At 40.6% G+C, this 27,802-nt stretch overlaps 1 protein-coding gene across 5 annotated transcripts; it reads right to left on the reverse strand.

Moving 5' to 3' along the window:
• Positions 1 to 217: 217 nt before the first annotated feature.
• LOC108443943 (B-cell receptor CD22-like) lies at positions 218 to 26,688 on the reverse strand. 5 transcript variants are annotated; one of them, XM_037543800.1, is made up of 10 exons: positions 26,541 to 26,688; positions 17,623 to 17,755; positions 11,444 to 11,519; positions 10,840 to 11,190; positions 5,738 to 5,971; positions 4,525 to 4,782; positions 4,215 to 4,448; positions 4,025 to 4,121; positions 3,774 to 3,801; positions 218 to 1,294 (listed from the first exon to the last, which is right to left on the reverse strand). In XM_037543800.1, exons 3-10 carry the CDS (start codon positions 11,484 to 11,486, stop codon positions 1,274 to 1,276), a joined length of 1,266 nt encoding a protein of 421 aa, XP_037399697.1. In that variant the 5' UTR covers positions 11,487 to 11,519; positions 17,623 to 17,755; positions 26,541 to 26,688; the 3' UTR covers positions 218 to 1,273. The 5 variants fall into 5 exon arrangements, with proteins under 5 accessions (XP_037399697.1, XP_037399699.1, XP_037399698.1 ...); XM_037543802.1 differs by having other exon boundaries at positions 17,623 to 17,752; positions 26,541 to 26,671; XM_037543801.1 differs by lacking the exon at positions 26,541 to 26,688 and adding an exon at positions 23,535 to 23,601.
• Between the last annotated feature and the right edge of the window lie 1,114 nt (positions 26,689 to 27,802).

The following is a 27,802-nucleotide window of genomic DNA, read 5'->3' on the forward strand; positions in this document are numbered from 1 at the left end:
CATATAAAACCTATAATCATATATTTACCTAACCTGAAGAACCTATGTTTGTTTCATCATCTGTTGATGATGCTGTATCTATCACTATTAGGCTGATGAGAGATCAGTGTGTTATGTATCATGTACAGTGATATGCAAAAAACCTGGCCAAATGACATATTTTGTTCATTTAAGCGAAAAGAATTAAACACAACATCAGCAAACTGTTGAAAAAATACACATTCACACACAATTATTTTTATTTGAGTGAAATTAAAAACACAGTAACAGACACATCTACAGAAGTGCAAAAAATTTTTTTGAAATAAAAAATCACATGTTAATTTGACTATTTATACCTAGAAAAAGTATTAAAACACATAAAATGTCATTTCTACTGTTAAAAGCTGGCATTGAATCGAATAGGTGCAGACGTTTGACCCGGACTGGATATTACATAATCAAGAGATATTCACTTATTCTTATTTTGATAGTTTTACACTCCCACTGGAACAAAACCTTGTGTTTCTCTTTTTATATTTATTTTCTGATTTTTCATGTCATGTTTTCTTCTTGTGTAAAGTTACTGTTCTGGAGACACAAAGTTTTGGGGTCTGAGATGATATGAATATGATTAGAACCATGCAATGAGCATGCTGAGGTGTTCAATGTGTAACATTATAAAAATATATATACAGCATAACATGATATTTCAAAATCAAAAGAATTATAATTAAGCGCAACATGGAAGTACAAAAGAAACATGGCTCCAGTTGAGCACAGACCCACCTCACAGCTGATTTAAGAGAGAAAAAATATTAAAATGAATCATTTTAAATGTGGAAATTTCATTTCTTCAGGTGGAAATTCATTCTTTCCTACATCTGTTCATTTAAAAAGTAACGCCAAAACTTCAGAAGCTACTGAAACAGCCTGTATTTACACAAACAATAAAACATAAAATAAGCACAAACACACTGAGCTTTAACTGGTGCTGTTAAAACAGTTCTTTGTAGTTTTGGTGTCTGAATTGAGGATATAATACGAAGTATGAGTGTCATTACGGACGCATGTGAACAAAAAAGCTTAACTTTACCTGTGGGCCTTTAATCACACATTATCGGTCGGCGACTGCAAATAACTCCTGAAATAACAACACTAATGGACAAAAGTCCAAAGTCAAAGGCTGCCACTGCTGAGCTCTAAGCATTTCTATGATTTTTGACTCTGGGGTACAACAGTGGCATAATGAACATCATCCTGATTGGACAGATCTGGATCAGGTGTTGTATCACTAATAGTCTAGGTCTCCGACCTACAATGGAAAAAAGATAATATTAATATCTATAATATGTCATTTACAATAAATACATATTACAAACAGCAAGTCAGCAACATATTTTTACAAAGTCCATTGTGGTTAGTTTAAGGACCACTATATACAAAATGATGTGTTTGTATTTATTAATTTTTAGTAAAGCATGTATACACTGAATCATCTAAATGAATACACAGCAAAGCTCAGTTAGCATTGCAGAAGCAGTGGAAAATTCCCTTTAAAGACAATGTAGAGTTACAAAGGATTTGAATCTCTTTTTGTCAAACACATCTGGATACACGGTTTATGATACAATAGAATAACATTATACTATCTCAAATGCCCTCAAATGATCATGCTGCCCCTATATGAATAAACTTCACTGTCCCTGAGCTGCTTTAACAACAGCAAAAGTGTTAGGGCCAGATGACTGGGCTGAAGCATTTACAAAGCGGCAAGGCTTGTGGGTACTCTCAGTCCGCAGTGGTGAGTAGTGGCAGTGGTGGGCAACAGAGCACTGGGAACCCAAGGCTCATCGATGTTTGAGGGCCACGAAGGGATGGGTTATAACCAGGGATGTGGGAGTAGCTAAGTAGCGTGTTACTTTTTGTAGTTAACTACAAACTTTTGTAGCTAGTAGCTGTAGTGCCTACAATTCTTTGTGTAGCTATAGTGATCATTTTCACTACTATTTCACTACAGGCTTCAGAAAATCAGCAAAGTCTAAACCATAGAACGCGGTTGTGAACTCGGCTGGTGGCGACTGTGCAATCCTGACTGAGACGTGGACAGTTCGAGCAAACGGTCACACGCTGATCACCCCTTACTAGCGGGCTTAGCTCAGGGGTCGCAACCGAATTGTAAAAAAGAGCCGTTTTGTCCTTTTAACAAAAATGAAATCACCTTGGGAGCCACAATATTTTATCATCGTGGCTGTAAACGTGTCTCACTATGTGCTGATGTCCTGGTACAGGATAAAAATACCCTGAAACCACAGACTTACTTTGCTTTGCTTTAACCTTCAGCTCAGCTGTAGCCGCTTTTCTCACTTATCTCAGTCAGGAAACTTTTCTGTGAGTTTTTTTTGTAAAATGTCTCTCAATGTTCGACTTTTTACAAGCCTGAAGTCGCTTCTCATTCGCCAGCTTCTCGTTCGAATTGTCCTGTTCCACCTTAAATGGTGCCAGAGGTGCCAGATTGTACTGCTGCGCCATTTAAGGTGGAACAGAACAGCGCAAACGAGAAGCTGGAGAATGAGAAGTGACTTCAGCTTCGCAAGTTCTTGCAGATTGAATGTATCAGGAAACCAACTGGAGTGATTATAAATACAAATAAGTCCATTTATCTCCAAATTATCGATTTTCGTCTTAAATCTCTCTCTTTGCCTTTTCGTTATCTACATTGCTGTATGACCAGCAGTCCTGAGTGTTAAAGGGTGAATTTGCAGTTCTACATGAACTCCTCCGCATTTAAGACCATTTACTGTGAAAACTGTGTTAGAACTGTGTGTTTTAGGGATTTTACATTAAAAATTATTATGCTATTATGCTATTTTACCTAGAAATCTAGTTCCGCTGTGGAGCCGCAGCAGCTCTGCAGCAGGGGAGCGATTATTCTTCTCTGGCTCTCAACGAAGGCGGTTGCACTTTCTCCCTCTCCTCTCCCTTATCTTTTCTGCTCCGCTTCTGTGTCTAGTCTACTGTCTGAGCTCTTTACTGAGAGACTCTCTCCGCGCTGTTCTTCAAACCTAAAAATGGGGGGGGGACCAGCATGTCCTGCCGGAACGTTTGCAGCTGGCTACACGATGGACGCATGGGAGAGGTGGCGTGTCGTGTGCCTGGCGGCTCTCTCCGTGGAGGATATTGAGGACGTCTACCTATTCGGAACCATGATCACACGTGTTTTGCTGATTGGATTAGGCATTGCCTTGGTGTATCGCAAAATTCGCAGAATGGGGGCAGCTGTGTTATGCTGTGTTATCGCCATTCCACCCAGCGAACTGGACTGGGATGCCGAGCAGGGCGCCTTCTTCAGGCCTTACTGTTTTGGGCAGCATGCAAAGGTCATAATATTTTGGCTCATCTCATTTTAGCAGCAGTGTTGGGGGTAATGCAGTGTGAAACACAAAACTAAAATACTGTTAACACTTTTTCCTGTAATGAAGTATTGTAACCTAATGTACAGTTTAACTGCCTGTGATCATTACAGTTACTGATTTAATAATAATGACCAAAAAAAAACAATGTCACAAAATATTATTGGAATATCAGCACAAATAAAATTGTAATCTTTAAATAAAACATTAAATATAACATGAACACCAAAAACCAAATATGAAATAATCAGCAGATGAAAAATCCAACATTCGATTTACAAAAATTGGGCTGTAGTACATAGTCCTATATAGTAACAATTAAAAGCTAAATCAGTTGAAAGAGAACAGTTGAATGAAACTGGTCTGTTTTTGTTGACTTACTCGGGCAAGATGCTGTTGTTTGCTTTTCCTGAAATAATAATAAGAAAAAGAATTATGATAATAACACGAAATGACAGCATTCATATTTTTCCATTGGTGAAATTATAGCATGCCATAAATACCTTACACCCAGAAAAATGACCAAAGCACATTCAACTCCAAGCACAGCACACAGAGCTGCATTTCCACACCCTCAATTATTCTAATCTGAAAGGACGTTTTCGTTAATGAAACAAGATGCATATGCTTACCTTACATGACGACAGTAAAAAAATACTGCTCCAGCTACCACAACTCCCAGTCCAACTACCACTCCAGTTACCACTACTAGAATGTTATTCGGATTCACTGTATGAACATGAATGTTGAAGTCATTTATTCATTTATTTTTTTCTCCCAAAATGTTACTTAGTTTAAAACTTTTTTCTACTTCAGTAATACCTTTTACAGTCACTGCAGCTGATTTCTGAGATCCGTGTTCATTCTGAGCCACACAGTAGTAGGATCCACTCTGTAGAGCCATGTAACTGTGTCCAGATCCTACAGGTGAGCTTCCACCTTCTTTAAACCAGTTGTAGTTCTGCACAGGTGGGTTTGCATCACTGCTGCAGGTCAGAGTCTCTGACTTGCTGTCTGGTGCTCTAATAGAGGTTGCTCTGACATTCCTTGGAGGATCTAAAAAAATATGGTTGAGTGACTGAATGGTCCTTATGAATAATAGCAAGCTGGTGCACATTAATTATCTACTTACACAAAACATTCAGAGTTACAGCTTCAGAGAATTTCTCTCCATGTTCATTACTGGACCTGCACTTGTATTCTCCACTGTCCACAGAGCTGATCTTCTTCATTGTGTAAGTTTCTCCTTTTCCTACTATTGATGTTCCATTAAACCAGGTGTAGTTCTGCACAGGTGGGTTTGCATCACTGCTGCAGGTCAGAGTCACTGACCAGCCCTCCAGTATTTCACCAGAGGGACTGATGGACACTGAGACCCTCTTTGGGCCGTCTAGAGGTAGAATGACACATTACACTATGCATGTGTTTTTTTTTAATAAGTAATAAATTTTTGCAGAACTACTACATTATGACTGAAAGAATGAGATCGCGAATACGAGCGGCTGAAATGAGTTTCCTGCGCAGGGTGTCTGGACTCTCCCTTAGAGATAGGGTGAGACGTTCGGTCACCCGGGAGGGACTCGGAGTAGAGCCACTGCTTCTCCACGTCGAGAGGAGCCACCTGAGGTGGGCATCTGGTTAGGATGCCTCCTGGATGCCTCCCTCGGGAGGTGTTACAGGCAAGTCCACCCGGGAGGAGACCCCGGGGAAGACCCAGGACATGCTGGCATGACTATATCGCCCAGCTGGCCTGGGAGCGCCTAAGAATCCCCCCCGGGGAGCTTGTGGAAGTGGCTGGGGAAAGGGAGGTCTGAGCCTCATTGCTTAGGATGCTGCCCCCGCGACCCGAAGCGGAAGAGGATGGATGGATGGATGGATGGATGGATGGATGGATGGATGGATGGATGGATGGATGTATACTACACTGTTTTATTCCAGAGACACAAATTTAACTTCAGCATACGAAGATTATTGTTGATTGCAGCTTCAGGATTAATTTAACAAAAGACTAAGGGATGAAACATTTCCAACTGAATCATTTCTATAAGCTGTTATTATTCTGAGAACCTGAATAGATAACAGGAAAATAAAAGCAGTAGATATGTTCATATGCTCTTTCACAGCTTTATCTAATTAACAAGCACCCTGTTTAAGCCCAAGGGAAAATATAAAAAGTGCAGTACTCAGGATCTCAGAATTTTTAGATTTTAAGTTTCTCATGAATCTGCTACTTTGTAAAGAAAGATTTCTGTATCAGCTTTGGGTTAAATTTGATCACAGACAGTTCAGCACGAAGCCACAGCTTTGTTTATTTTCTGAGACTGAATGAATGAATCTGTACTTACATCTGACATTAAGAGTGACCTCAGGAGAGTTCTGACCCAGTACAGCACAGCGATACCTGTCCTTATTCTCCCTGCTGACCGGCTGCAGGTGAAGTTGGTCAGTACTGGAGGATAAAGGATGTCCATTTCTGTGCCAGGTGAATGTTGGTCTGACTGTCAGACTGCAGCTGGTTTTACATGTCAGAGTGACATCATCTCCCTCTATCACTCTCTCAGGAACCTCCACCTGGAGATCTGAGAACCAGAGAAAATAAACTCACACTGTGGAGACTGTATGGCTGTGTCACTGTAAGCACTGTTAAACACCTCAGTGTGCTGATCGACTCTGACTAATGTACTACAGTTAATGATCTACTGCTAATACAGCTCTGTTAAACACCTCAGTGCGCTGATCGACTCTGACTAATGTACTACAGTTAATGATCTACTGCTAATACAGCTCTGTTAAACACCTCAGTGCGCTGATCGACTCTGACTAATGTACTACAGTTAATGATCTACTGCTAATACAGCGCCGTTAAACACCTCAGTGCGCTGATCGACTCTGACTAATGTACTACAGTTAATGATCTACTGCTAATACAGTGCCGTTAAACACCTCAGTCTGCTGATCGACTCTGACTAATGTACTACAGTTAATGATCTACTGCTAATACAGCGCTGTTAAACACCTCAGTGCACTGATCGACTCTGACTAATGTACTACAGTTAATGATCTACTGCTAATACAGCGCTGTTAAACACCTCAGTGTGCTGATCGACTCTGACTAATGTACTACAGTTAATGATCTACTGCTAATACAGCGCTGTTAAACACCTCAGTGTGCTGATCGACTCTGACTAATGTACTACAGTTAATGATCTACTGCTAATACAGCTCTGTTAAACACCTCAGTGTGCTGATCGACTCTGACTAATGTACTACAGTTAATGATCTACTGCTAATACAGCGCCGTTAAACACCTCAGTGTGCTGATCGACTCTGACTAATGTACTACAGTTAATGATCTACTGCTAATACAGCGCCGTTAAACACCTCAGTGTGCTGATCGACTCTGACTAATGTACTACAGTTAATGATCTACTGCTAATACAGCGCTGTTAAACACCTCAGTGTGCTGATCGACTCTGACTAATGTACTACAGTTAATGATCTACTGCTAATACAGCGCCGTTAAACACCTCAGTGTGCTGATCGACTCTGACTAATGTACTACAGTTAATGATCTACTGCTAATACAGCTCTGTTAAACACCTCAGTGTGCTGATCGACTCTGACTAATGTACTACAGTTAATGATCTACTGCTAATACAGCGCTGTTAAACGCCTCAGTGTGCTGATCGACTCTGACTAATGTACTACAGTTAATGATCTACTGCTAATACAGCTCTGTTAAACACCTCAGTGCGCTGATCGACTCTGACTAATGTACTACAGTTAATGATCTACTGCTAATACAGCGCCGTTAAACACCTCAGTGTGCTGATCGACTCTGACTAATGTACTACAGTTAATGATCTACTGCTAATACAGCGCCGTTAAACACCTCAGTGTGCTGATCGACTCTGACTAATGTACTACAGTTAATGATCTACTGCTAATACAGCGCTGTTAAACACCTCAGTGCGCTGATCGACTCTGACTAATGTACTACAGTTAATGATCTACTGCTAATACAGCGCTGTTAAACACCTCAGTGTGCTGATCGACTCTGACTAATGTACTACAGTTAATGATCTACTGCTAATACAGCTCTGTTAAACACCTCAGTGTGCTGATCGACTCTGACTAATGTACTACAGTTAATGATCTACTGCTAATACAGCTGTTAAACACCTCAGTGTGCTGATCGCCTCTGACTAATGTACTACAGTTAATGATCTACTGCTAATACAGCGCTGTTAAACACCTCAGTGCGCTGATCGCCTCTGACTAATGTACTACAGTTAATGACCTACTGCTAATACAGCGCCGTTAAACACCTCAGTGTGCTGATCGACTCTGACTAATGTACTACAGTTAATGATCTACTGCTAATACAGCGCCGTTAAACACCTCAGTGTGCTGATCGACTCTGACTAATGTACTACAGTTAATGATCTACTGCTAATACAGCGCTGTTAAACACCTCAGTGCGCTGATCGACTCTGACTAATGTACTACAGTTAATGATCTACTGCTAATACAGCGCTGTTAAACACCTCAGTGTGCTGATCGACTCTGAATAATGTACTACAGTTAATGATCTACTGCTAATACAGCGCTGTTAAACACCTCAGTGTGCTGATCGCCTCTGACTAATGTACTACAGTTAATGATCTACTGCTAATACAGCGCTATTAAACACCTCAGTGTGCTGATCGCCTCTGACTAATGTACTACAGTTAATGATCTACTGCTAATACAGCGCTGTTAAACACCTCAGTGCGCTGATCGCCTCTGACTAATGTACTACAGTTAATGATCTACTGCTAATACAGCGCCGTTAAACACCTCAGTGTGCTGATCGACTCTGACTAATGTACTACAGTTAATGATCTACTGCTAATACAGCGCTGTTAAACACCTCAGTGCGCTGATCGCCTCTGACTAATGTACTACAGTTAATGATCTACTGCTAATACAGCGCCGTTAAACACCTCAGTGCGCTGATCGACTCTGACTAATGTACTACAGTTAATGATCTACTGCTAATACCGCGCTGTTGCGCTCAGTCGACTCAGTGCGCTGATCGACTCTGACTAATGTACTACAGTTAATGATCTACTGCTAATACACCTCTGTTAAACACCTCAGTGTGCTGATCCACTCTGACTAATGTACTACAGTTAATGATCTACTGCTAATACAGTGCCGTTAAACACCTCAGTGTGCTGATCGCCTCTGACTAATGTACTACAGTTAATGATCTACTGCTAATACAGCTCTGTTAAACACCTCAGTGTGCTGATCCACTCTGACTAATGTACTACAGTTAATGATCTACTGCTAATACAGCGCTGTTAAACACCTCAGTGTGCTGATCGACTCTGACTAATGTACTACAGTTAATGATCTACTGCTAATACAGCGCCGTTAAACACCTCAGTGCGCTGATCGACTCTGACTAATGTACTACAGTTAATGATCTACTGCTAATACAGTGCTGTTAAACACCTCAGTGTGCTGATCCACTCTGACTAATGTACTACAGTTAATGATCTACTGCTAATACAGTGCCGTTAAACACCTCAGTGTGCTGACTGACTCTGACTAATGTACTACAGTTAATGATCTACTGCTAATACAGCGCCGTTAAACACCTCAGTGTGCTGATCGACTCTGACTAATGTACTACAGTTAATGATCTACTGCTAATACAGCGCCGTTAAACACCTCAGTGTGCTGATCGACTCTGACTAATGTACTACAGTTAATGATCTACTGCTAATACAGCTCTGTTAAACACCTCAGTGTGCTGATCGACTCTGACTAATGTACTACAGTTAATGATCTACTGTTAATACAGCGCTGTTAAACACCTCAGTGTGCTGATCCACTCTGACTAATGTACTACAGTTAATGATCTACTGCTAATACAGCTCTGTTAAACACCTCAGTGTGCTGATCGACTCTGACTAATGTACTACAGTTAATGATCTACTGCTAATACAGCGCCGTTAAACACCTCAGTGTGCTGATCCACTCTGACTAATGTACTACAGTTAATGACCTACTGCTAATACAGCTCTGTTAAACACCTCAGTGCGCTGATCGACTCTGACTAATGTACTACAGTTAATGATCTACTGCTAATACAGCGCTGTTAAACACCTCAGTGTGCTGATCGACTCTGACTAATGTACTACAGTTAATGATCTACTGCTAATACAGTGCTGTTAAACACCTCAGTGTGCTGATCGACTCTGACTAATGTACTACAGTTAATGATCTACTGCTAATACAGCTCTGTTAAACACCTCAGTGTGCTGATCGACTCTGACTAATGTACTACAGTTAATGTTCTACTGCTAATACAGCTCTGTTAAACACCTCAGTGTGCTGATCGACTCTGACTAATGTACTACAGTTAATGATCTACTGCTAATACAGCGCCGTTAAACACCTCAGTGTGCTGATCGACTCTGACTAATGTACTACAGTTAATGATCTACTGCTAATACAGCTGTTAAACACCTCAGTGTGCTGATCGACTCTGACTAATGTACTACAGTTAATGATCTACTGCTAATACAGCTCTGTTAAACACCTCAGTGTGCTGATCGACTCTGACTAATGTACTACAGTTAATGTTCTACTGCTAATACAGCTCTGTTAAACACCTCAGTGTGCTGATCGACTCTGACTAATGTACTACAGTTAATGATCTACTGCTAATACAGCGCCGTTAAACACCTCAGTGTGCTGATCGACTCTGACTAATGTACTACAGTTAATGATCTACTGCTAATACAGCTGTTAAACACCTCAGTGTGCTGATCGACTCTGACTAATGTACTACAGTTAATGATCTACTGCTAATACAGCGCTGTTAAACACCTCAGTGCGCTGATCGACTCTGACTAATGTACTACAGTTAATGATCTACTGCTAATACAGCTCTGTTAAACACCTCAGTGTGCTGATCGACTCTGACTAATGTACTACAGTTAATGATCTACTGCTAATACCGCTCTGTTAAACACCTCAGTCTGCTGATCGACTCTGACTAATGTACTACAGTTAATGATCTACTGCTAATACAGCGCCGTTAAACACCTCAGTGTGCTGATCGACTCTGACTAATGTACTACAGTTAATGATCTACTGCTAATACAGCGCTGTTAAACGCCTCAATGTGCTGATCAACTCTGACTAATGTACTACAATCAACAGCAAATCCTGTTAGTGATTACATTCACTCTGTAGTTCATTTAATTCTTAATTTGCAGCTAAGAATAAATACAAACCACTTTTTATTGAATTTTGGTTTACCAGTTCTAAGCAGTGTGTCTTTCATGTGTGCTATAAAGAATGGATGTGATTATATGGCAGAACTGCTTTGTGATCCTGAACACCAGTGAATGAAGTACAGTGTCTTATTTCTGCTGATGGATCTTACCTGTGACTGAAAGATCAACTCCACCTGCACCTTGATACTTTCCTCCAGGTTGGTTTGTTATAAATGTGAAGTAATATTTACTTTGATCCTCTTTTCTCACAGTCCTAAATCTGAGAGTGCATTCACGATGTTCATCTCCGAGGTACTGAACTCTGCCTCTGTACTCTGGATCATCTAACAGATCAGGAGGTTCTGAACCAGATGTAACCAGCTCTTTAGTCCAGAAAGGTTTTTGGACTGAGTGACCACTAGGAGGTGTGTAAGTACACTCCATAGTTAATGCAGACCCCTTCAGAGCACAGACAGATTTAGAGTTGTAATTGACAGCCCACTCATCCTGAGCAACAACTCCTGCAACACAAAACACAGAAATGTGTAAATTATCACTGTTTGGGTCTCAGTCAGTAAAAATGCTGCATAAAGTCTCCACTTCAGCTCATTTCTAAGGCTGCCAGAATGAAGTTTGAAATAAAAACTTCAATAAGCTGAGTTGATCTGGAGATGAAAGTGTGGGCTATGGGGGGCTGCAGAATGAAGGAAAATTAATAACATGAATAAAAACATATTCTTACCACTTTATGGAGCGGTAACAGCTCTGACTCACCTGAGATGAAGAGCATAAACAATGGAGAAACAGTCAGAGACATTCTGAGTGAGATCAGCAGTTCAGCCTGTATGATCTGAAAAGCAGATATGAGAAAATGCTGTTTATTTACAGCATCATAAAGGCCGTGTCAGTGTTCTCAGTACCTCTAAGCTGCCCACCTATTTTGTGCAGACAAAAAGTACTGAGCTGAAACACACTTCACTTTCCATTCAAAGCTTGTGAAGTATCAGGCTTCCATCCTGAAATTTCATGTGATATGAAAAAATATATGGGACTCGTATGCACTGCTGTGAGATTAGCCCTGCCTGTGGACGGATGTTTATTTTCGCATTGCAAGTCGTGGGCACAACAGGCATATTCAAAAAACAAGGTTGTAAATGATGGTGTGATGCCAAAACAAAGGCAATAGGATTTCCTGGTCACTGCTGCTTCTGGATATTAAACTAAACAGTGTAGGCCATGCCTGATAGATTAAACATTTAACTGGTTGGTACTCATGCAATTTTTTAAAATAGTAAACATAAAGGAACTAACAGTGTCTACTGGACCTTCAGAGAAGGCCTACCAATTTCTGTGAAATAGTTTTAAGCAACAACATGTCTGTACATTCTTGGTTTATTATTATTTAAAATGATCACCAAGCTTGTTTTATTTAAAACATACATGCTTTATTGAAATATTCTTATTTTAATGTTACATTTAGGTTGAAAATAAAAGGGTTACATTTTTTCCCTGCTGTGGTCTCAATACAAACCCAGCTCCAAAAAGGTTGGGACAGTATGCAAAATGTCAATAAAAGCAAAAAGCAGTTATTAGTAAATTTTATTTGACCTGCATTAAACTGAAAACAAACAAAAGCACAGTGTATGATGCCTGCAACACATTGCAAAACATGTTTATCACTGTATAACAAGTCATCTACTGTCCACTCTCCAATCATACATTATATGTATAATTATATGTTTTGATGTGTTTCTTGTTGTTGTCATGTTGAAAAAGGAATGGGCGTCCCTGAAATGCTGTAGGTACTTCTTTTTCAGTAAAACTGATTTCAGCACAGATTCTTTTTTATTGTTCACACCCGCAAAGGACCAAGGGACATTCAGTGACTTGGAAATGTTGCTGTAGCCGTTCCCTGCCTTGTGCTGTTCTTTTCTCTTCATGGTCTATTTGAAGCCATGAAATAAAGATTGAACCTTCCATGTACAGGTGTATTCATACTACAATCACCGGGAACCTCTTGACTGCACACAGGTCATCTCCTTTTAACAAATTATGAGACTTTGAACACCAACTGGCTGCAACAGTGATGATTTAGGAGAGCGATATTAAAGGGGTGAATGCTTTGTGTTTTATATTTGTAATGATTTGAATTCACTTTGCAGAGATCTGTTTTCTCTTTGACAGGAAAGTGCTTCTAACACTATATGATAATGAACACAACAGCTTCCAAGGGGAGAATAATTTTTATAGGCACATGATCTGTTCAGATACACTCTTATAAAAGAGTTCTTCAAGGGTTCCTCAGTAAAGAAAATGGTTCTATATAGAACCATGAACACTCAAAGAACCCTGTGCACGATTAAATAGTTCCTTGTACTGTGAAAGGGTTCATCATATTGATGGATGTTATGACCCCTAGTTGTAGTCACTTTTCTGTGTTGTCACTTTTGTTCTTCTGTGATGTGCAGGTCTGTGATTGACCACATGGGGGCGCACCAAGGTATACAAGGTCGCCAAGCCACCATCTTGGGAGATATGCAGGGCTCTTTCCCCTTTGACCTGGCCTGGAAGAACACCTGTCCAGACCAGTCCAGCACTCTTCACACCACTGTCCGCTTTGCTTTGTTTGTAAAGTCAATAAAAGTTTTCAGACTCTGCAACTTTCTATATACATTGGAAAAGTAGGGGATGGGTGCCACCTTGTTTTGGTTACTTTTTCTTCTGTTTAAGGTGGGGAGTTATACAATAAAGGTACTAAACTGTCACTGGGGTGGTTTCCTTAAGGGTACATCTGTGTACCCTTAGTCAGGGAACGTGACTGTACCATAACGCACTGAAATTATATTTTCTAAGTTGTATTGACTCCATACACCCCATCTCGTCTCGTCTCGAAGCTTCTTATTTTATTGTTCTCTATTGAAACATCAGCTTATGAAATGGTACAAATTTGTATTTTTCCACTGGAGAAAATGTATTTAGGGTACACTGTTCTGCCCACTTTAACCAACAAACATAAGTATGGAACATAAGCACTTTGACAACCCACCACAGACAACACCACCATTATTTTGCATATGGACAAGAGCAAGCAAGCTAAGTTGTGTTGTCACAAATCAGCATTACAGAAAAAAAAATCTGGGTGCAGGCCCCCACGAGCAAGCTAGTAGTGACAGTAGCAAGGAAAAACTCCCTAGGAGCAGGAAGAAGAAACCTTGAGAGGAACCAAGACTCAGAAGGGGAACCCACTCTCCTCTGGTCGACACCAAATAGCAAACATTTCTAGTATAAAGTATTGTAGTACAAAGCAGGAAAAACAGGTGGAGCAGTGGTTAAGTAGATTAGTTCATGATTATGCAGCAGGAGCAGCAGCATCAGAAGAGTCAGTTCATGAGGGTGAGGTTCACGCAGTGTTGTACAGCATGAAGCTCAGTGGTGGTCAAGCCGGTCCAGAAGGCTGGCGTGCAGTGGCACCCGATCAAGGCAGAAGAGGCAACAGCATCAGACAGACAGGATGGGCAGCTTTTGAACACAGCGAAGAAAGGAAAACACAGAGTTAGTTCTGTAATGAGTGACAGATGACAGATTACAGTGTTAACAGAGCAGCAAGAAGCATCAACATGACGTATTCAGAGCACAAACGCATTTAAAACATTTTAAAATCACACCAACAACTTCTCCCTGTTCTGGTCCTCCCTTCACTCCCCCTCCCTGTTCTGGTCCTCCCTTCACTCCCCTCCCTGTTCTGGTCCTCCCTTCACTCCCCTCCCTGTTCTGGTCCTCCCTTGACTTCCCCTCCCTGTTCTGGTCCTCCCTTGACTTCCCCTCCCTGTTCAGATCCTCCCTTCACTTCCCCTCCCTGTTCTGATCCTCCCTTCATTTCCTCCCTGTTCTGGTCCTCCCTTCACTCCCCTCCCTGTTCTGGTCCTCCCTTGACTTCCCCTCCCTGTTCTGGTCCTCCCTTCACTCCCCTCCCTGTTCAGATCCTCCCTTCACTTCCCCTCCCTGTTCTGATCCTCCCTTCATTTCCTCCCTGTTCTGGTCCTCCCTTCACTCCCCTCCCTGTTCTGATCCTCCCTTCACTCCCCTCCCTGTTCTGATCCTCCCTTCACTCCCCTCCCTGTTCTGGTCCTCCCTTCACTCCCCTCCCTGTTCTGATCCTCCCTGTTCTGATCCTCCCTGTTCTGGTCCTCCTTTCACTCCCCCTCCCTGTTCTGATCCTCCCTTCACTTCCCCTCCCTGTTCTGGTCCTCCCTTCACTCCCCCTCCCTGTTCTGGTCCTTTCACTCCCCCTCCCTGATCTGATCCTCACTTCATTTCCTCTCTGTTCTGATCCTCCCTCCATTCCCTCCCTGTTCTGATCCTCACTGTAAGTGTTGTGTAAATGCTCTGTGTTCATAATACATAATTAATAGTACATAACAGCAATATAAACAATTCTATAAATTCTTGTGATAAATGAATAATCTGTTTAAGGTTAAAATGTCTGTGATTTGAGGTAAAGTTATTTGTCACAGTTAAAATACAGCAAGTAAAATTTCATACATCTCGCGAGAATGTGCTGTGTTTACCGAAACTCAGAATTGGGGGTGGGTTTTGTTCTTTGTTCTCATAGACTGCAGACTAGCGAACGTCTCTCACGAGGCTCTGTTATATTGTATTTTCAAAGTCTTAATTTGGATGCCAGAGGCCAAAACGGACTCTAAGATCTCGGATCTAAGAGACTTTCGGAACACTTTCAAAGAGTCAAGAACCTCTTTTCACAACAAGCGGCCAACAAGGTATTTGTTCTACTCATAGAAAGTTTTTGTATCATGCTAATGCTAAGCGCCATTTCATATTTGTCTACAAATGGTGTATTTTACGGTTTATTTATGTATTTTTGTACTATATTCATTTAAATATATAGTTCTCACGGCGTGACAGAGTGACAAGACGTGCCCAAGAAATAAACGCTTTTTTAAAAAAGTTAAAAAAGTTCCAATCATCAACATCTACAGCTAGGAAACAGGATCAGAGAATGAGCTAAGGCATATTCCCAACAACATACTGGTTCACGTTCGTGTTTTTCCAGCTTTCAAAAGCTGGTAGAGCCGCTAAAAGTAAACTGAGTCCCAGTGAATTCATCGTTAGTTCGGCGCCAAAATAAAAGTGATTCATAGTTACATCAGTATGTCATAAAGAACACCCTGTCGCCATTCTGGCAGGCAGGCCGTAACTCTGAATGTGCTCTGATACAGCTCGTCACGTCACTGTTGTTCTAGCTACAACTCGGCAAGTGGATGAAGACCAAGCAGAATAGACCAGAGAGACCATGAAACACATGAAAAGATATGTAAACACTTTAGATAAAGTCTACAAAGAAAAGGTTAACTTCTTATTTGCAAGCTTCGTATTTGAATTTTCCACTTCACCTTAAATGGTGCTGCAGGTTCACTGAGGTGCCTTAAACATAAAATGAATTTCAAACAAGAAGCTGGTGAATATGAAGCCACTTCACCTGAACCATATATACATTAATTTACCTCAATACATGCATATTAATTGGCCTCATTAAATACATTTTTATCTAATAAATAACCTGGACATGTTTCAAGAGCAGCTAAGGAGCGGCACAGCAGAGCTATAATAAACCACTAGAGCATTTACTGTCTTTAGTGGATCAGTTACGGCTTCAATATCTCATTACAAACCACCACTGTGCTGCCAAGTCAAAATTATGGTGGCAGAGTGATCGATTGACGCCACTGGAATAATACAGATTAGCATTATGATAGCTGACAAAAATAAAGGCTACTTAAAAAGTTATGCTTTTTTCAAACACTGGTGAACGGCTGGTGTTGGCTCATGATTAAATGCCAAAAATATCTTCAATCCAGTGAACTCAGAAATTATAAGCATGGGAGGATCCGTGTAAAATAGAGTTTAACAGCACCAGAACCGCCGGAGTATTTGGATGTATCATCAAGACAACTGAATAAGTTCTGTTTTCTTCAATACCTTGGTTAAATAACTCTCCAGTAAGTACCAGGATTGGTGCAAAACCAGTTGGGACGTAATGCTGTAAGTTGTTCTCCACACACATTTAAAATATCCGTTTAACACCTAAATAGAGGAAAATAAACACAGCAGCGGGATCTTGTGTCAAACACAAGGCCTGCAGGCCAAATCAGAATTACTTTAATATTCTATCAATACTCGCCCATTTCACCATGAGCTGCACTACAGTTCCCAACATGCACTGCAATGTAATGTGTCCTCTAGCCCCCTTCCCAACAACCAATCTACAGGACAGTTCAAGTGATTGTGCTGTTTCAAAAAACGTTGCATATTGGGGACCTTTAAAGAGGTTTAACAGTGATCTACAGCTAATGTAGTCTATTATTTTATATAAAACAATTTGGTTTTATTTAAAATGATTTTTGAAATGTTGAAGTATTCAGTCCTTTTTTTGCTATTACAGTAGTTTTGATATATTTTGAACAATCAAACAAGCCAAATGTTAAGTAAAAATGGAATAAAAACCCAGATTTGTTGAGATTTTTTAATGTGACCCTTTCAGCGGTTGAGTTTGACACGCCTGACCTAGCTGATCTAGGATGAACTGCTTGGCAGATGCCCAGCTAACAGGCTAAAACGAATTCGAGAGGCCATGAGCTATGGCTATAATATTCTGGATTTTTATCAAGGGATCACAAAACCCTGATAGTGGAAGGCAAAGCTGGTGGACCACTGGTGTGACTGCACTCAGCGTTCTCTGAGCAGCCCGCCAGTGTTATAATCGCTCACATGCTCCTCTCACGGTCCAATTGCCAAAACGGGAGGGCTGGCTGTGCTACGATAGCAGTGCTTATTATGTAGGTTCTAGGGGGCTTGTTTAAGGAAAAGAACCTGTTAGTGGTCAAATAGGCAGCAACTTCTACTCAACTGACATAGCAATAAGAGCATTTTCCTACCTTCAATGAGCGACGTTCATCCCCTGAATCAGAATAACGACCGCAGGGAACATGAGGAGGTTAAACTGTGTTGGTGACTTCTTCACGCTCTTCTCTTTTTTTCCACTGGCTCTTCTCCACTCCCTTCCTTCTGCTGTGCATAAAACATATGGTAGTTCTTACTGGTTCAGCTGAGAAACTGTACTACTTTGAAGAGCTACTCCATGTGTAAGAACGTTAAACAGACTTTAGTGACTTTGTGAACTTTCTGTAATTACATTTTCTAGACTAGAGATGCATTTTTTGTTGTTTATAGAATAAAAATACGTAACCGTTTCACAGGAGACCGGACCGAATATTCCGGACAGAATGATATTCTGATAAACAGTTACAAGTGAAAACACTACATGAGCAGTATTTGGAAAGAATGATGTTATTAAGCTCAGCACTGCCATTTCCTGAGCCTGGAGTTCAGAATTAGACTAATACGATATGAGGAAGGAATAAGCACTGACCGTAAATAAGCAATGACCGTAGCAGAGATTCAGCTAAGCATGTTTCCAAGCAGAAGTCAGACACACGAGTTTAGCAAACATCGGTAACCTCGGTTTCTCACAATTTCTGACCTTTAATCCTAGTACACGTTCACTCTCTTAGTTCAGTTAGAATCAGTACTGTATACTAGTGGCAATGATTTATTTCAGCTTTTATTTCTATCACCCCATTCCCACCGGCTGAGAAGTTTACATACATGTGGTTAATAGAGTCATTTAACTTGGGTCAAACATTTCGGGTAGCTGTCCACAAGCTTGTCACAATAAACTCCTGGAATTTTGGCCCATTTCTCCTGACAGAACTGGTGTGACTGAGTCAAGCTTGTAGGCTTCCTTCCTCACATACATCTTTTCTGTTCTGCACACAAATTTCTTTGGGATTGAGGTTCAGACCTTTGTGATGGCCACCCCATTACCTTCACTTAATTGTCCTTAGGCCATTTTGCCACAACTTTGGAAGTATGCTTGGGGTCATTGTCCATTTAGAAGACTCATTGCACACAAGCTTTTGCCTGGTTGATGTCTTGAGATGTTGCCTCTATAATCTGCCTTCCTCATAATGTCATCTATTTTGTGAAGTTCACCAGTCCTTCCTGCAGCAAAGTGCCCAGACAAATTGATCCTGCCACCCCCATGCTTTACAGTCAGGATGGTGACCTTTGGTTTGCAAGCCTCCCCCCTTTTCCTCCATACTGATCAATGGTCATTATGGCCATTTTGGTCACCAGGCTTTCTAATGGTGGTTTTGGAGCAGTGGCTTCTTCCTTGCTGTGCAGCGTTTCAGGTCGTATCAATATAGGACATTTTACTGTTGATACAGAGACTTTTGTAACTGTTTCCTGCAGCATCATTCACAAGGTCGCTGACAGTTGCTCTTGGATGGGTTTGTGTTTTTCCCACCAAAGTATGTCCATCTCCACACTCTCAGAAAAAAAGTAATGAAATGGTCACTGGAGCAGGACCCCTTTTGTCACTGGGGTGGTTCCCTCAAGGGCACATCTTAGTACCTTTAGTCAAGGAACATGACAACCAGAATCCATTAAAATGATATTTTCTAAGCTGTACTGACTCCACACCCCGTCTCATCTCCAGGCTTTTATTTTATGGCTGTTTTAAAACATTGGGTTATGAAAAGGTACAAATATGTACTTTTCACCTGGAGAAATGTATTTAAAGTACACATTTGAACCTTAAAACCACTGCTGTACCTTTGAGGGTACATTTACATAGTTTGTACCTTGACGAACGAAAAACGTTCCTGCATGGTATCTTTATTTCTGACAGTGTAGGAGACAGAACACATTTCTTTCCTAAATATCCCATAGTGTTTAAACGTGCATATTATCCTCTCAACCAATGAATGTGGCACCTTCAGGCATTTAGAAATAGCTCTCAAGGAAGTACCAGACTTGTAGAGGTCCAGAACTCTTTCTCTGATTTCTTTTGATTTTCCCATGATGTCAAGCAAAGAGGCAAGTAGAGTCTTGGAGTTAGGCTTTAAAATACGGCCACAGATCTCCAATTAACTCAAATGATTTCAGTTAGCCTATCAGAAGCCATCATGCCATTTTCTGGAATCTCCCAAGCTTTTTAAATGCACAGTCAACTTGATGTATATAAACTTCTGACCCACTGAAATTTTGATTAAGGGAATTATAAGTGAAATAATCTGTTTGTATGTGACGCAAGCAGTTTTCCCAACACAATTACAAAGCAGACATCCTACACTCATAAAAAAGATGGTTCTTCAAGGGTTCTTCAGTAAAAAAATGGTTCTATACAAAACCATGAACACTCAAACAATCGTTTGCATGATTACAGGGTACTTTGCATTAAAGGGTACTTTGCATGGTGACATGGTTCATCAGACTGATAAGGAATGTGCTGTATATGATTCTACATAGAACTTTTTTGAAAAGGGTTCTATATAGCACAAAGAAAGTTCAGCTATTGATATGATGCAAGCTTGGTTCTCTATAGAACCATTTTTTTTACTAAAGAACCCTAGAAGAACCATGTTTTTCAAGAGAATAAACAACCTGCTAAAACTTGCTGACATGAAATCTGTGAAGGGAAAAATATGAGTATTAATGACTTCAGTGTAAGTATATTACAAACTGTTTCACCCTCAGTGAACTTTGTAGGGTAAAGTTGGTCTGTACTGCCATCTAGAGGAATTTGGTTAGAAGGTCCATCACTGTCTGAATGATATCTGGAGCTCTGTATCAGCTCACCTGACACTTCATCCATCTTTCTCTTCTGCTCATCATATTTGAGTTATTCATTAACAGTGCAGTTGCTTTTTCATTATCAAACGGATTGTTATTTTTTGTCCTCCTGGATCAAAAGTGATCCTGCAAGAATCACACACATTCTGAAGTCTCATTCTGAAGTTGGAGGCAAAAGACAGGAATGGGATTCATCTTAATTCTAGTCGATATATCCAACATTTCTCATTTTGGTATTTGATCCTGAGGCCACTTGTGTTTATGTGGTTTTATGTACCAAAAACAGTCCAATTCATTTTCCCATGGCCACTTCAAAAGGCTGTTTCTTTTACTCCGTCTTAAGACTAATATACAAAACTAAATTCAAAAAGTTCGGTCAGTAGTTAAAAAGCAAATAAAACATAAGACAGTAATTTGTAAACTATGTAGTATTTTATGTTATCAATTTAAAGATAGAGATAAATATCTGTATCCCTAAATATCTGGACCTTCGCCAAGTTACAGTTATATAACTGCATATTGGAGTTGAAACTAAAAACAGTATTTGTCCCATTGCTTGTTAATGAAATATGTAAGTTGCCAACTCATAATTTTATAGTAATTACATCCAATATACTTTCATAGAATCATTTTCATTCAATACATTTCTAGTAGAGTGTAAGATCATATGACTGACATCTCACAAATCCTGTGCATTAAGGTAAGTCTCGAGTCCTCAGAGTAAGAAAACATTTTAACTCCTAACATAATTTTAAAAGTGCAATTGCACTGTCGTTGGAGTTTAACTTGAGTTTTGGGTGGATTCTTAAACTCCATTGCTGCTCATTTTGAAAGCTGCACTTTAAAATGAAACCAACTCATTTAAAACAATCTTTTTCAGAATGTACTGTTTTGAGAAGCTAAAGAGGACCTGTGTTCAGTTGTGTATCCATTGCACGTTCCATGAACCGAGTTCATTTTATGCCTCAAAACTTTTACACTTTACTTTTTCTTTTTAGTGTTTTTGGACATTGTATTAAAGCACCTTCAAGAAATGTCAGCGTGATGTTTTAGGTTATGTGATTTATTTATTTATTTATTTAGAGTTTGTTGACTGAGTTATTGTGCTATAGAAACGGCCACTTGGTATACGAGTAGGATAGTATAAAGAAAAGTACAGAGTATAGAGACAAAAAGTGTGAACACTTTAGATAGTGTCTATGAGGTGAAGGTTAGCTTCCGATCTACCTTAAATGCAGTTATACTGAAGTGTCTTAAATGTAGAAGTCCAAACAAAGCTCATGAATACAAAACCAACACCACCTCACCTCAATAAATACACTACTTTACCTTAAATGTGCCCTTATTTAAGACACACCTTTTGCTTGGAAATGTTTAATAAGCAGCTAATACAAGGACAACAGAGCTATAATCAGCCAATGGAGCGTTAGATTGTTGGACTCATCTTACTGGCTGAGCTAATGCTGCGTCCTAAACCACAAACTTCCAGAAAAGGGTTTCCTGTTTACAAATTACTGGGTGTGCATGTAGCACATATTTATAAAATATTTATAGAGTTCTACATAAAACTGTAGGTAAGATATTTTAATAGCCCAAATCACTCAAAGCTGAAGTCAGCTGCTTATTCCCCAGCTTCTTGTTCCAGTTCTCGCATTCCACATCAAATGATGCAGCATTTTCATTTTGACGCCACTGCCCAGCCAGGCACCATTTTTAGGACGGACAGGAAATTGAAAACAAGAAGCTGATGAAGATAAAGCTGACTCAGCTGAATTCAGCCTTGTTTTAATGACAGTGTAAGAAAACGCTACCAGTATTAAAAATACTGTGCCAGTTAGGGAGCCAGCCCTGTGACTAGAAGGTCGCCGGTTCGATCCCCTCGGCTGAGAGTCCATGACTGAAGTGCCCGTGAGGAAGGCACCTAACCCCCAATTGCTCCACGGGCACCATGGATAGGGCTGCCCACTGCCCCCTAGTGTTTGTGTTCACTAGTGTCCATACATGTGGGTGTTTCACTACACGGATGGGTTAAATGCAGAGGTCTAAACTCACAGTGTGCAAACACAGTGACAATTGGTTCTAAATACAGTTTGGATGTGTCGATAGCCGAACACCAAATCAAAAAAACACTCTATATAGATATGAAGTGGGCGCTACACAGAATTTTGCTGCCTTTGGGACCATCAAAATACCAGTCTGCCCTTTTGATGGCCTGGTTCCATCATCTTCTGCGAAGGGATGCGATCCCCTCAAGACATTAAATATTCTCCTACCATGTTTTCTGTGGTTGGTGCACTTTGCTGGTTATTGTTCCATTCAGCCCACGCATCTCTGTGATGACGTTGCACAGAAACCCACCTATACTTACCAACTACACTAAGAAGTGCACTTCTAGTGGAACTGCACTATTTTTACAAACTATATAAAATAGTCCAATAATAATATACTTCCATTTGTATAATAAAATAATCCAATATTGATATGCTTTAAAAAATAGCTTTAAACTACTTTGTTCTGAAAAAATAATGCATTTAAGTGCCTTTGGAGGATTGGCTACGGCTTTAATATCTCATAACAAACCAAACTTCAAGCTGCCTACCAGAATGTTGGCAGGGCGATTGTAGGGCATTGGGATACTATGAATTGGCATCATCATAGCAGATAAACATAAAGGCCATCACGGGCCAAAGGTCCAGATCACATCTGGTGCTGGGTGGGAACATTGAGAAGTCTAACTAGATGATTGTCAGGCTTCAGGTTTAATGATCTAGCTTGAACTGTAAACTGCAGCTTACACAATAACTAAGTATTGAAAACAGCGCCCCCTGTCGACGCGGAGGCTCCTGGTCGAATAACGTACTGTTTGAACGCCTGTATTTCCTCTTCGTCTGTGAAAGCGGTTCGTGCTTTAGTCCTGCGCTGGTTTTTCTCCAAAATAGAAAAGTAACTTCTAGACTTCATGATTATTGATGAAGCAGCGCTGAGGAGTCCATCGTGACGGACAGGAAGGAATAAGGCAGCTTAGTTTTGGTGAAGCACGTTTAAAATCACGAGGCTCGATTTAAACTAAAACACGGATTCTTTATGAGCTCTGAAGTCTGCTGGATTCAGCGCTCGTGGTGTAAAGCAGTCGTATATCTGCAGTACTTACTTCCACACGCCCCGTCCAGCGCCCGCCCGTTGTTTGCGCAGACGATCTATCGAAACCGAAACCGAGTTCACAGGAAGTACGCAGGGGGTTATGGGAAATGTGGTTTCTGTGGCAAAACTGCCGCACTGTCCTTCTTCTGGTGATTACGCTGGAGCAGCATTTCACAGCAACACCTGTTTGACGTCGACAGCAGCTCATTTTAAGACATAATGCCCAACAGTAAAACCGAGAGCACATTAGCGTGTGCTTAGACTAGGAGCTCTGGTAGTGTTGCATTGACTTTCTACCAGTGCTGATACTTATTATTACTCCTTGTTATCACAGTCTAAAAGATAAAGTAAAGCAAAAAGTTGTTTCTTGTTTTTTTTTTTTAATGGAATTTTGTCTCTGATAATTAAATGTTATGATCCACTTTCTCTGTCCTACCCTTCCCCCACCTCAATCTCACTGAAGCCATGCAGCAGCTGCTCTGAATGTGTGAGTGCACCCACCCCCACACCCACCCACCCACCCACAGGCCAGTTATAGTTACTGCGGTGACTGTCTGCGGTGTGGTGGCTCCAGGAAGCACTGCAGATGAAAATGACTTTAACATTCAGCATCAACACACACCAGTCATTAGCAGCAGTCCTCATTTTTGCTGCACTGAATCACAGACCACTCATGTTGTTATTGTTGGGTGGGAGCTATTTGATGTGATTTTATATCTAGCAAGCTGTCAGTGTTGCAGGCTGTCAATCAACCACTGTCCACTGCAGGGCCACTGGAATCACGGTGGCGAGCAGGCACTTGAACCACCACACTAATTCACAAGATAGCCCAACACCAGGGCACATATTCGCATATTCTGCACAATCTGCTGCTGTAACACTTCACTCTACACACTCATATTGTTCCTGCACTGCCAGCTGCTGTAAGTAACAAGAGACAAGCAATAAAATAACGATACGGGTCTGATTTTGGCACATGGGCACTTTTTTTGGCCAAGCATTGGAAAACAAGCCGGTTAGATTTAAAGTGGTATTTAGAAAATGAACTGGGTATTAAAGCCTGATGTTCTTCAGAGATGAAGAACTACTGCTGTCTGAGGCTGCACCTACTAAAGCAGCATCAAAACAAACACTGACACTGTTTATGATTGGGTTCAGAGGTGAGTAGATTAACCTAAAGCAATACTATGAAGTAAAAGTCAAAATATTGATGCTTGGATAAAATAACCACACGAGTAAAAGTACCTTTCCTGAAGAAATAGTAAACAGAACACGAAATTCTACTTAAGCACCGAGTACTGCAGTGGAATATCCAGCAATTACTGAGATTGTGCAGCTCCGTTTTTCTCGTTTTGGGATTTATTTTTTTTTTTTGGGGGGGTGTAATAAATTACAAAGCAGTACAATTATTGCCAAAATTAGAACATATTGAAATTAAACATAAAAATGGAATTAGTCTTACAATACAAATGGCTAAAATGCAAAGGAGTAAAAAGGCACCTTTAGTAACTTCAGGAGCGGAAGGCAGGACACACCCTGGACAGGTCGCCAGTCCATCACAGGGCAGACACACAGACATTTACCAAGTTCAATTGGCCTGACTGCATGTCTTTGGACTGTGGGAGGAAACCGGAGAACCCGGAGGAAACCCACACATACATGGGAAGAGAGGACCTGGTCACCCGGCGGGGCAATTGAACCCAGGCCCTCCTTGCTGTGAGGTGACAGCACTGCCCACCACGCCGCCGTGCCGCCGTGCCGCCCTACAAAATAACTGAAAAACTGATTGTTGGTACTAAAACTCAGAGAAAGCTGCTTTATGAGAAGCTTGTTTTTTCTGCTTGTACCAAACCTTTGACTCTGATCTCTGCTTTAACCTGCATGTAAACACAGTCACTAAAGTAGTTTTTATCATTTGAGGAACATCGCTAAAGTCCAGCATCTTGTATCTCTGAGTGACGCTGCGTTGATCACTGTAATGCTCTTTCTTCTGGGCTTCCTAACAAAACAACACATCCCTTATACCTCGTACAAAATGCAGCATTAAAACACCGCTTACATCACAGAGTTTCTGTCTGTTTATGAGCTTAGATCTGCAGATACTGACCTTCTGCTAACACCTTCAATAAAATACAGAAAACATGGAGAGACTGTTCAGTAACTCTGCTTCTAAACTGTGAAACTCAATTCCACCTCTTATTAGACAGTCAAGCTCAGTGCTCACTTTGAAGAAACACATAAAAACGTCTCTCTTTAACTTGACATTTAATTAAAATGAAGCGTTTATCTTTTTAATTTGATCTGTCATTTTTAAATTTAAACTGTTAAACTTCATCAACCACCTGTAAAGCATATATTATTAATATCATCATAATACAGACTCTCTGACTGTAACCTGTAAACATGTTGCTTCAATTGTGCAAAAAGCAGACTCATCCTTGAGAGAGCTGGACCTCAGTAACAATGACCTGAAGGATTCAGGAATGGCACTTCTGTCTGTTGGATTGACAAATTCAGACTGCAGTCTGGAAATACTGAAGCATGTGCATCATCATCATCATCATCATCATCATCATCACCACCACAACCACTATTATTATTATTATTATTATTATTATTATTAAGCAAAACCCCATCCATCCAGGAGGCATCCTAACCAGATGCCCGAACCACCTCAACTGGCTCCTCTCAACGTGGAGAAGCAGCGGCTCTACTCCGAGTCCCTCCCATCTAATGGCCTTTTTTTCAGCAGGGTGTTTATCTCAGTCTCATAGTTATGGTTGCTCTTGCATTGTAGCCCCCCAGCTCAGGAAGAGATTGCAGGGGTGAAATTTCTGCCTGCTCAAAAATGTGTTGTGCCCATCCATAACACAAAACAGCAGCACTGGCTCTGCTGCTATAACAGTGTTTATTAATGTGTGGTGCTAGCGGGCTTGTTAATGGAAAAGACCCTGTGGGTGGTCGAGTAGGCAGGAACTTCTACTCTATTAACACAGCAATAAGAGTATTTTCCTACCTTCATTAAGCGATGTTCATCTCCTGAATCAGAATAACGGCTGCAGAAAGCATGAGGAGCTTCAGTTGAACCCGCAAAACTGGGCGACAGTAAGAGGTGCAAACTTCACATGATGTTGTTCTCTTTTTTTCCACTGACACCCCCACCCTTCCTTCCTTCCTCATACAGAGTAAGCCATACAGTAGTTGAGCTAAATGTTGTATTCCTTTGAAGAGCTACTTCATATTTATGGATGTCAAAGCTTGAATGACTTTGTGAACTTTCCCCCATTTAATCAGTTATTTATATTTAATGTCATGTGGGCCGTAATGACATTTTCTGGACTAGAACTTACTTTCTGTTATGTTTACTGAACAAAATGTGTAACTGACAGGAGACCGGACTGAACAGTTACCAGTAAAAGTATTACATGAGCAGTATTTGGAAAGAGTTGTGTTAGTTCAGTGCTGCCATTTCCTGAGCCTGGAGTTCGGAAATACAGTATACGGAAGTAGAAGAGAACTTTTATAAATACGCACTGACTGTAGCAGAGCATGGTTCAAGCAGAAAACGGATGCACGAGTTTAGCCAGCATAGCAAGTCAATTTAAAGCTCATATGCTTTACTATTCTTATGTAGTTGTATAAAATATTCATATTGCTATACTGCAGTATGAGATGTGAAACTGTTTCACTTTCAGTACATTTCACTGTCGTTTGTTGCTTTATACTGCCATCTAAAGGAATATAGATGGCAGTATAGATTACAGCCACTCTGTACTATAGGACCCATCACTGACTGACTGACTGTATAAGCGCACCTGACACTTCATCCATCTCTCTCTTCTGTTCACTCATGTTTCAGTTATTAATTCATTTTTTTTCACTATCAAATTTATTTAGCTTTTGTCTTCTTGGTTAAAAAAACGATCCTGCAAGAAACATGCAGGAGCAGGTTTAATGACTCTTGAGTTGTAGGAAAAAGACAGGAATGGGCTCCCCTGGACAAAAACTTTTAAAGTAGTTGAGGCTCTGGGCTCCAAATGGTTGCAACTGGCTACACATGTTTCTTATTGTCATTTGAGGGCTCAAAAATATTTGGACAGTTGGCTGTTTAGCTGTTCAGTGGTCAGATGTGTGTTATGCCATCATTATTTCACTAGTAAGTAGATAAAAAGTCTAGAGTTGATTTCAACCCTGGCATGGTGAATTTGGAATCTGTTAACTCTCAATATGAAGTCTAAAGGGCCACACTGTCAGTGAAGCAAGCCTGAAAAATCAAAA

Source organism: Pygocentrus nattereri, chromosome 12 (assembly GCF_015220715.1).
Source record: "Pygocentrus nattereri isolate fPygNat1 chromosome 12, fPygNat1.pri, whole genome shotgun sequence".
NCBI classification, from domain to species: domain Eukaryota; kingdom Metazoa; phylum Chordata; class Actinopteri; order Characiformes; family Serrasalmidae; genus Pygocentrus; species Pygocentrus nattereri.

Bases quoted from the DNA above. Each gene is read 5' to 3' on its own strand.
- LOC108443943 (XM_037543800.1), bottom strand. From the start codon at position 11,486: ATGTCTCTGACTGTTTCTCCATTGTTTATGCTCTTCATCTCAG. The intron at 11,191-11,443 runs GTGAGTCAGAGC...TTTGTGTTGCAG, and splicing joins GTTTATGCTCTTCATCTCAG to GAGTTGTTGCTCAGGATGAG. The intron at 4,783-5,737 runs GTAAGTACAGAT...TTCTACCTCTAG, and splicing joins GGTCACTCTTAATGTCAGAT to ACGGCCCAAAGAGGGTCTCA.